The following is an 11041-nucleotide window of genomic DNA, read 5'->3' on the forward strand; positions in this document are numbered from 1 at the left end:
AGATTCTGGTTCAAGCAATGACTTGAACTCGCGATAAGTATCATATCTTGAACTTTCGTAAATATCTGAACACCATTTCTGATGAAACATATCAATGGCATGCATGCGAAAGTACTAAATGAAAACATTTGCATTACCAATTTTCTGGGACAGCCAAATGAAACCAAAGCCATATGTGAAAAGCAATGTACGTATACAAGAAGCCCATGTGTTCTTTCCCAGACTATCGAGTTGTACAAGCATGTTGTAGGCATTCATAGGTCATATAAAAAAACTTGTGGATATTAATGCGATTTGGGAAAGGAAACTGTGATCCCCGTCTTGGTTACCTCCCTTGACCGCCGTCACTGAATGCATTGTGTTGGTTGGCAGCCCACACTATAATCTGGAGCAGTTTAATAGTTGATATATTCAGATGTTCAACAAAAGATGAAACATCTGGCCCTGAACATGGGAACAGATGAAACACATCTGGCCCTGAACATGGCAACAGATGAAGCACATCTGGCCCTGAACATGGCAACAGATGAAGCACATCTGGCCCTGAACATGTCAACAGATGAAACACATCTGATCTGAACATGGCAACAGATGAAGCACATCTGGCCCTGAACATGGCAACAGATGAAACACATCTGGCCCTGAACATGGCAACAGATGAAGCACATCTGGCCCTGAACATGGCAACAGATGAAACACATCTGATCTGAACATGGCAACAGTTGAAACACATCTGGCCCTGAACATGGCAACAGATGAAATACATCTGGCCCTGAACATGGCAACAGATGAAATACATCTGGCCCTGAACATGGCAACAGATGAAACACATCTGATCTGAACATGGCAACAGTTGAAACACATCTGGCCCTGAACATGGCAACAGATGAAATACATCTGGCCCTGAACATGGCAACAGATGAAACACATCCGGCCCTGAACATGGCAACAGAAATAACAGAAAGATGAAGGGAAAAGACAATCTGAAACTTCATTAAAACATAATTTAAGGAAGGAAGGACCTGATTGGGTGGGGTCACAAGTCCAGTCAGTAAACGTTTGGGCCCATAGCCTGTCATTAATCTTCTGGCGAATGTGGATCGTTTGTCGGTCTGAGTGAGTGAGTGAGTTTGGTTTAACGCCGCTTTTAACAGTATTCCAGTTATATTGCGGCGTGTCAGCTTAATGTGGGAGGAAAGCCCTAAGTGATGCAGGTCTCAGACGTTTACCACTTCAGTGAAACCCACGAGCACGGGTATGGTGCTGACAAACCTAGAAACATAATCGGGGCGAACCGGGATTCGAACCCACAATCATAGGTTTCTGGCGTGCCCTAGGGATGCAACTCTGTTGTCTGTCTGAAGGGACATATGTGGTCACCATGTTCTTCACTTCTGTAGTTTGTGTTTTGCAAATACCAAACACTGACTGGTTTTGTGGTGTCAATGGATCTACTTATATACAACATTCTTGCGATGTCAGCACGAACACGAACAAAAGTAACATTTATATATCCGCTATGCAGTTTTTTATGGACATTAACTTTTGCCATAAAAATTTGACTTATGTTTATGATAGTTGTTTTGGGTTGTGTTATTCAAAACAGCACACCCATCCAAGATCCTCATGAAAGACATACTGCTCAAACTCAACAACTTCATCACAAGAAATATCACAGCTGGGCTTATAAATAAACGGTTATCACATTCAACAGTTTTTGAAAATATAAGTCATCAACATACGTATACTCTAAAACTTTGCATTCAGCAAACAGCTACTTGCAGTAATAAACTCACACATTTATTTCAACCGGGTAGTAAATCTATTCCGTACCAGCTTTCAATCAACCTTCTCTAAACCTATGTTTCTGTCACTTCAATGAACAGAAGAAAGACTTAAGTAAGCAACATTATCTACACAGTAAACATGTCAAATGCATTTCTGTCCCTTTAAACATGAAGAATTCGAGCATAAATATTGTTTGAGTTTGAAAGGGTCAGGTGGTTACAGAGAAGAACCCCGGTACAAGAGCTGGGACGGGTACCTGGGTCAGGTGGGTACAGAGTAGAACCCCGGTACAAGAGCTGGTTCAGGTGGTTACTGAGTAGAACCCACTGGGCTACCCTGACCCGTGGTTAGTCATGTGATATATTGTTTTATGACCAAAATTCACTATAACTCCATGGTTACATTACAAGTCACTATTGTTTGCATTTCTTTTTGACTATGCACACATTTCTTCTGACTTTCATATGTTTGAGTAAGATGAAGCTTCAGCACATTCAGTTACTTTCAGTACATGCATGACTAGGTCATGTGTATCTAAATACTTTTTTCCAGGGCTCCAGTGAAATAATTCCCAGTCGGACATTTTGTACCCAACTCTTGAGACCTAAATCTGGTACCTGGGTAAGGGCCGGTAATAGCCGGTCGGGTGCCCAGGTAGTAAATTTGAACTCACCATAGGCTTCTGCGGACAAATTGCTTGTAAAATATGGAAAGCGGCACCTAATGGTCAAGGGTGACAACTCTGAAAAGTCAAACCAAGCTTAAAGCAAAATATGAAACATTCATGGCCTAAGGTGGACAACATCTTGTAAAAAATTAAAAACTATCATCAAATACACTGGAGCCACTGAGAACAGCTCCAAGTGGCAGTGAACAGTGGACCAGTTGCTAGTGTTTAAAAAAGCTGCCTGTCCTTTTGGTAATACATGTACCGTATTCAATGTAATAAGGGCTCCGCTCTAATAAGTGCCCATGGCGATATTTGCTAATATCTTGCCTTGTGAACAATCCCAATTAGCACCTCTTCCGATTGATCAATGTACACAAGACTTATTTATTCTTGTATAAAACGCACTTGTGTGTTATGCACCCTTAATTATGGGCAATTAAATTCTGGAAAAATATATCTGTCGTACATTTCAGGCTGTCAGCATAAACCACAAAATTTATCTTTCAACTCTGTTTTTTTCACCAAAATGATATTCTAATTTTGAGAGCACCCTGGGCACTTAATTATGTCCTATACGGTATATTTATTCTGCATGAAACTATAGAATAAATTCAAGAATTTGAATTTCAAACTCCATTCTTGCAGTGGCCAATCTTAATGAATGCCTAATTAGATTTGAGAGCATCAATCTAACAAAATTGCATCTTGAGAATCCTAAACACTGTTTGAAGCCCTAGAGGTCACAAAGTCATCCAACTCAGGAAAATCCAGATAGTCACGGACGGATTGTGGTAGAGGAAGTTGGGAAAACTTCCTTGCCGGCCTGTCACCAAGGTAACCCCTCACGGCCTGTCGACACTGACGTTTCAGACTGGCAACTCCGTTGATGAGAAACTGCAACTGACTAAGATCTTCTGTGGACATTGTTTCTGTGATGGGGAGTTTCTGCAGCTGCTTGATATCCCCGGGTGTGACGCGGTAGCCGGACAGAAGCACCATCTTTGCGATGTTGTACTGGGCACAGTGGGCCACTGCTGCTGTGAAGGCTGTTAGCTTGTTGCGACATGGTTTGTTGACGTCACACCCAGCTCTTAATAATATGGCTGCTATCACGGCATTGAATTTGAATATGGACGTGATAAGGGGAGTAACTCCATAGTGGTCACCTAAATCTACATCTGCTCCAGAATCAATCAGTCTGTTGATGATTGCTAAGTGTCCACATTCGATAGCTTTTAATAGGGGTGTTTTTGCTTCATCATTCTCCATACTCAAAATATTTACTTTACAACCATGTGACAGTAGAGCTTCCAATCCCTGTAAAAAAACAACAACTTTTTATTCCAAACAACTTCCAATACCATGAATACTTGATCATAAAATGAATACCATGAATACTTGATCATAAAATGAATACCATGAATACTGGATCATAAAATGAAAAACATGAATACTGGATCATAAAATGAATACCATGAATACTTGGACATCAAATGAATACCATGAATACTTGATCATAAAACGAATACAATGAATACTTGATTTTAAAAAGAATACCATGAATACTGGATCATAAAATGAATACTTGATCATAAAATGAATACCATAAATATACTGGACAATAAAATGAATAAAATGAATACTTGATCATAATCTATTAAATGTAAACCATTTTTTTCATTACAACTGGATAATATACAAAATCTCTTCCTAGTCTCAAGAAGGAAAACAGGTGAGAGGTTCAGATTCTCTGTGCATCCATAAACACAAAGTTACTTTCATTAACCGCTATACAGAGACGGATCACTGCTCTTGAACCACCAGGGCCCACTTGCACAAAGTGATCTTAGCGCTAAGATAATTTTAACTCCCATACTTTAACATCAGCTTACAATAGTCTTAGCGCTAAGATCGTTTTGTGCAAGTGGCCCCAGTGTGTAAGTGGCTAATGGAAATGAGGAGTGTAGATGATATATCATCCACATTGCCGTAATTGTGCCAACATGCATAATATAGATATGCCAGCTGTATGTTAACTGAATTATGAGACTAGATCTGTCAGCACCTGTGTTTGGGGTTTCACTGGCATCATTTTCGTCTTTCTTCTCACATTAAGCTGGCACATGATGATATACAGTAAACTAAGGTTATAACAAACTCAAAAGGACCACTTATTTTAGTTTGTTTTGGTAAATGGACGAGACAACACAGTTCCTTATGTCCGTCAGTTCGTTATAAGTGTGTTTCTTATAAACATAGTTTCCTGTAAGTTCAAAACAGCGTTAAACCCAATTCACTAACAGAATGAATAATTTCCATAACAGGAAACAGTATACTTGAAAAGAGTGAGTGTTACATAGCCCGACCTGATAGTTGTTCTTGATGCAGGCGAAGTGTATCGGAGCACGCTTGTTGTCATCGTTGATACAGTCCACGTCTGCTCCAGCATTGACCAGCATATGAATGGTCTTGGGGGAACCTTGAAATGCAGCGAGATGTATTGGGGACACTCCCTGGGGGCCCTTGGTGGCATTTACACTGGCCCCCGCACCCAGCAGCATCTGGAACAGTCCAGTCATACCTCCCTCATACACAGGTTGGTTGGTTTGTTGTTTAACGCCACACTCAGCAATATTCCAGCTATATGACTGCGGTCTGTAAACAATCGAGTCTGGACCAGACAATCCAGTGATTGACATCATGCGCATCGATCCACGCAATTAGGACCAATGACATGCATCAACCAAGTCAGCGAGTCTGACCCCCCTATCCCGTTACTCGCCTTTTACGACAAGCATAGTCGCCTTTTACGGCAAGCATGGGTTGCTGAAGACCTATTCTACCCCGGATCTTCACCGGTCCCCTCATACACAGGAGAAAGTTTGGTTTGTTTTGCTCATATCTGGCCACAAAAAAATATCCCCCAAAACAATGGTTTGTTTTGCCAAAACACACAAAAAACAATGGAAGAAAAAAGTCTAATTCCCCAAAAGTGAAATATAAATAAATAGATAAAAATAATAAAATAATAATATCTAATGTCACTAATCTTTGTGCATCAGACCTTTGAAATATTATCTGTGGTGGCAGTTAAATTTCCCCAAAACATTGAAGCAGCCCCACTTCTCAATTAGTGTCAAGCATGTCTCTGAGTTGAGTGGAATGCACCCTTCACATATACAGAGATGGAGTGAGTGAGTATGGTTTTACGCCACTTTTAGCAATATTCCAGCAATATCACGACAGGGGACACCAAGGATAACTCGAAGTATTTACGTAAGTCCCTTTAACTTCGTAACAACAGTGTTTGACTGGACATTCAATAAACCTCATGTTGACAGTACAGTAAGATGCAGGAAATGAACTTTACTGGGTAAGTTCAAACACTACACCAGGGTGCCGTTGCACAAAGCGATCGTAGCGCTAAGTTGATCTTAACTCCCATATCTTAACATAGACTTACGACAATGGCAGCACTTGGGTTGTTTTGTACAACGACACCCTGGGTTTTACTTTACCCATTATGACGTCAAGGCCGAAATACCTGAACGATGGCAGTGTGTCCAAACAGGCAGGCAATATGTAGCGGTGTTTCCTTGCCATTGTCGACAACATGGACATCGGCGCCTGCAGACAGGAGCTCCATGACAACCCCATCGCAACCCCTGCTTACAGCCTCGTGCAGCGGTGTGTATCCTGATGGTGTATTCAGATTGTGGTACATATATAGCAGTACAGTTAAGTAATGCCCACCTCATGTCCAGCTAGCCTCTACATAGACATTAGCACGGACTCTCCTCCAACAATAGACATACCCTATTTGACGTAATAAGCGCCCAGGGTGCTCTCAAAATTAGAAATAGGGGGCTCTTAGAACATAATTTTGGTGAGAAAAAAACAACAGATTTGAAAGATTGTAAATTTCGTGGTTTATGCTTACAGCCTGAAATGATACAAAAGAAAAGTTTGTGTGTATTATACATGACAGTTATATTTTCCAGAATTTAATTGCCCATAATTAAGGGTGCATATAACACACGAGTATATAGGTCTTGTGTACATTGATCAATCGGAAGGGTTGATAATTGGGATTGTTCACTAGCCAATATATTAGCAAATATCACTGTGGCCGCTTATTAGAGAGGGGCGCTTATTACGTTGAATACGATAATAATTAATGCAAGGTCAAAGGTATTAAATTCCCTTAGTAGTATGATAAGAACACAGAAAATTAATTACTAGATTTACATTTAAAGTTTCAAAAAATATTGGACCAATTGCATCATATATTAACTATTTTAGTTTTTTAAACAAACTGTAAAAGTCATGTGTGCATTACCGTTATCGACAATAAGCGCCCCTGGAGTTTTCAAAATCAGAAATAGGGGCTTTTATTAGAATTTTATTTTGGTGAAAAAAAAACAGTTGAAAGATAAATTTTGTGGTTTATGCTGACAGCCTGAAATGTTTATGTACAACAGATATATTTTTCCAGAATTTAATTGCCAATAATAAAGGGTGTATCTAACACACGAGTGCGTATCATACGCGAATAGGGGAAGGAAGCGGTGCATATTATATGCAAAAAGGGGTCGGAAGGGGTGCTAATTGGGATTGTTCAATAGCCGGTATACTAGCAAATCTTGACGTGGGTGCTTATTAGAGCAGGGCGCTTATTACGTCGAATACGGTAATGCACACGACTTTTACAGTTTGTTTAAAAAAGTAAAATAGTTAATATATGATGCAATTGGTCCAATATAATTTGAAAAAAAAATCTAGTAATTAATTTTCTGTGTTCTTACGGTAACTGTTGACAGATGAAGCATGGATGGTAGGTAGAACTCTGCATCATGTAATATTTTAAGAAAGAGGGGACCACAAGTAGCAGCCTTCTCGGTGTTTAGTTTGTGAGGTGGGCAGGCATCAGAATCCAGAAATTGAATATCGGAGACCAGGATGAGTGAGTGAGTATGGTTTTACGTCGCTTTTAGCAATATTCCAGCAAGATCACTGAAGGGCACACCAGAAATGGGCTTCACACATTGTACCCATGTAGGGAACTGAACCCGGGTCTTCGGCGTGACAAGTGAATGCTTTAACCACTAGGCTACCCGACTGCCCCTGGAGATCCAAGATTATGATAATTACTAGTAAGCATAGAGTATCAAGGGCAGAGTTGGTTGTCCAAGAATGTGACCGAATAAGGACCGATAATATACTCAGCAGCCATTGGGGCCATGCAATCCCCATGAAAATCCAGAATGTACCGTATTCGACGTAATAAGCGCCCCGCTCTAATAAGCGCCCACGGCGATATTCGCTAATAAATTGGCCAGTGAACAATCTTAATTAGCACCCCTTCCAATTGATCAATGTACACAAGACTTATATATTCGCTTAAAATACACACTCATCTGTTATATGCATTCTTAATTATGGGCAATTAAATGCTGGGAAAATATAACTGTCGTACATAAACATTTCAGGCTGTCAGCATTAACCACGAAATTTACCTTTTAACTTTGTTTTTTTCCACTAAAATAATATTCTAATAAGAGCCTCCTGTTTCTAATTTTGAGAGCGCCCTGGGCGCTTATTACGTCGAATACGGTATCTGTGACCAACATTCTGCTCCAGGTTGGAATCTACACTAAACTGATGCCAATATTTGCCTTAATGTATGACCTGACGAGAACCATAAGACGCCACACAAATAAATACTATGAATGTATTTGCATTTAACCTGTCAGCTCATTTTTGAAATTGATGGAGTAGAAAATGCACACAAAATATCACCAAAAAAGTTAATAAACTTGAATAATGCTGATCAAATGCATACATAGTACATGTAGTATATCCTCCGGCCACTGCAAATATCTTATAAAAAGTACCCTCCTTTTTCATAGACTTGTACTTGTTTGTATAAACGAGTAAGGTTTGAAACTGGTAAAGAATGAAATCTGTAAATAATTAAACAACAAAAGTGTGTATGACATACATTCAGGAGTCAGGACCTACCATTAAAGCGTTTATGTTTGAGGTTAGCTCCAGCTCGGATGAGGACTTTCACAAGTTCTCTGTCATTGGACTGCACCGCAACAAACAGGGGAGACTTGAGATAGCGATCCAGTGTGTTCACACTGCACCCATGTTCGATCAGCATCTTAGCGATGCTGCTTCTGCCATACTGGGCCGCAGTTGCTGAAACACATGCACCTTGTCTCACTACCACTAAACCTTGTCGTGTATCACCTATACCCAGTCACAGGTCAACATAGGGTCACACCTTAAAGTACTGATGGCAATTACTGATCAATAATCAATAAAAAATTATGTGTCCTAAGTATAAACATCATTCTACCATTATTTTTCACTGTTTCAATATCTGAATTCATTCACAGGTAGTTCAATTGATGACAATGTCTCTCAATCTGATGTTAAAGAGATTAATCTACATCATGTTCAAATGAAATTTAATTTTTTGGAGAAATGAACCTGTAACATGTACAACATGCAAAATGAGTTAACAAAATCATTCAAATCATTTTTAGTCCTAATAAAAATACTGTTGTGGTTTGGACTACACTTAGTTTCAAATGAGGGTAAAGGTAGGTTGGCTTGTTTCTTTTTCAAAATGACTGCAACTAAGTAGTGTTTTTGTACACATTTTTAAATAAAACATAACCTTAAATTAGAGTTGGTACAAACATCAATGTTCAATGGCCTTAGTAAATCTAAGAGTCCTTCTATTTAACATCCGTGAATGTCCGGAAACGTCTTGGAGGTTTCATCATGATCAGACATCTGGGAGTTAAATAATGCAGTTTCTCAGTTTGATACGACTGTGATAATATCCACCGTTAATGAAGTACAAATAAATAAAACACAGCAAAAAACAAAACAAACTAAATAAAGTAACATAGTAAGAAATATTAAATAGGCTAGTAAGGCTTTTCATTATCCATAAATGCAAACCTAATACTAATTACTGAAAAGTATGTTAACTAGGTTAAATTAATCATTTCTTATAACAATATTGAAGGGTAGGGTCGGGTCGGGTCGGGTAATGGGTTATAGCGAAAATGGCACCTAAGCAAAACGTCACTTGGCGATTGGTGAAAACGGCACCTCGACACAAGCGAAAACGGCTACTATTGCCTGGCGAGAAGCACCTTATTTTTTTACACCTTGGTCAAATAAATGATAATAAACTTACATAAAACAAGTAAGAAATTAGACCCCTTCTCCAATTTACTCGCCGACTCTGATTGGTAGGCGCAGTTAACTTATTGTGAAAACACTATGCGCTTTGAAGTTTTAAGTACTTTTACTCAATTTAAGCTGAAACTGTATATAAGAGGCCAAACATGGCGCTGTCAGATCACAATTATTCATGATGGCCTTTCAATGTGTTGCATGCGAGAAGAATGTCAGAAAAAATCAACATGCTGTATCCTGTGATAACTGTGGCCCATAAAAAAGAAATTTGCCAGTCAGAAGAAGAATTCCCTTTCCGCTGTTTGAGATGCATAGATCCCATCATTGAAGAGGTGATTGGTAACTTTGATGTCAGTTTCCAATCAGAAGATGCAGAAGAAATGAGAGCACCAAACCAGGTACCAGGACAGTGTTGACAGCAATTCAAGTCCGAGTTGAGGTATTAATATTGTTGTTATAACTGATTGGTGTAATTGTTCTCGGTAATTTACAATAAGCTCTCACTTACATGTTGAATAGTTTATTGTTACAGTAGAGTAATTGAACGTATTATGTTTTAGGTAAAGGAACAGATTTCAGATTGCCGAGGACTTCTAAACTGTCCGTGTAAATACATCACATACATCCAAAAACATGTAAATACATCAAATACCATGTAAATAAGCCACGTATATAACTACAAAAATCGTTCTTATCATTATTAAAAATATAGGTGCCGTTTTCGCCCGCTATTTTCACCAAATGCGGTGCCGTTTTCGCCAGAGAAATCGGTGACGTTTTCGCCTGCTGCCCGGGTAATAAGGGGATCAGGTACCCAGGTAATAAATTTTGACTCTTAACAGAGACAATCTCTCACCTTACACATGGTACTTACCATGCCAATAAAAATGTTCAGACATAACCTGGAAATAGACACCAGACAATGGAGGCTAGTTGCCCCTTGTTAAGTTGCTAGCTAAAGAAGAATTACCTAATGGAGACTCGTAGTTGATATCTGCATTCACGTTCATACCACTCTGTAGAAATGTCAAAACCATTTCTTCTTCACCTTGACGAATTGCCTCATGAAACTTGACCACTCTGTCCGATTCCTGAATGGATTCTTCACTCAAACTGGTTCTCTTGAACATGTTGTATCTTTGGGAAAAACAGTAATATATGCAGTGATTGGGAACAAAAATAATTTGCTACGTGTTGTGTAGAAATGCATGATATATTGTAAATCTCCATCGGTAAACATGCACATATATTTTTAATTCGTTCACATGATATATCATTTGCCCTACCTAACATATGCGTTTCGTCTATTTTGAGAATTTAATCATAATGTAGAGACGATTTCACTTTGAGGAAGCTCAAGCA

General features: G+C 39.1%; 1 protein-coding gene across 1 annotated transcript; it reads right to left on the minus strand.

The window, feature by feature from the left end:
• Nucleotides 1–1015: 1015 nt before the first annotated feature.
• On the minus strand, nt 1016–11023 carry LOC139474881 (serine/threonine-protein phosphatase 6 regulatory ankyrin repeat subunit A-like). Its single transcript, XM_071258076.1, has 6 exons — nt 10966–11023; nt 10650–10816; nt 8480–8662; nt 6003–6154; nt 4825–5019; nt 1016–3775 (listed from the first exon to the last, which is right to left on the minus strand). The coding sequence occupies exons 2-6, from the start codon at nt 10807–10809 to the stop codon at nt 3173–3175; spliced, it is 1293 nt and encodes a 430-aa protein (XP_071114177.1). The 5' UTR covers nt 10810–10816; nt 10966–11023; the 3' UTR covers nt 1016–3172.
• Nucleotides 11024–11041: the final 18 nt, after the last annotated feature.

This window comes from Haliotis cracherodii, unplaced genomic scaffold, assembly GCF_022045235.1.
Source record: "Haliotis cracherodii isolate W230 unplaced genomic scaffold, xgHalCrac1.p SCAF_1, whole genome shotgun sequence".
NCBI lineage: Eukaryota > Metazoa > Mollusca > Gastropoda > Lepetellida > Haliotidae > Haliotis > Haliotis cracherodii.

Bases quoted from the DNA above. Each gene is read 5' to 3' on its own strand.
- LOC139474881 (XM_071258076.1), bottom strand. From the start codon at position 10,809: ATGTTCAAGAGAACCAGTTTGAGTGAAGAATCCATTCAGGAATCGGAC. The intron at 8,663-10,649 runs GTAATTCTTCTT...CATGTGTTTCAG, and splicing joins CAACTACGAGTCTCCATTAG to CAACTGCGGCCCAGTATGGC. The intron at 3,776-4,824 runs GTCGGGCTATGT...GTTTTTTTACAG, and splicing joins GCATCAAGAACAACTATCAG to GGATTGGAAGCTCTACTGTC.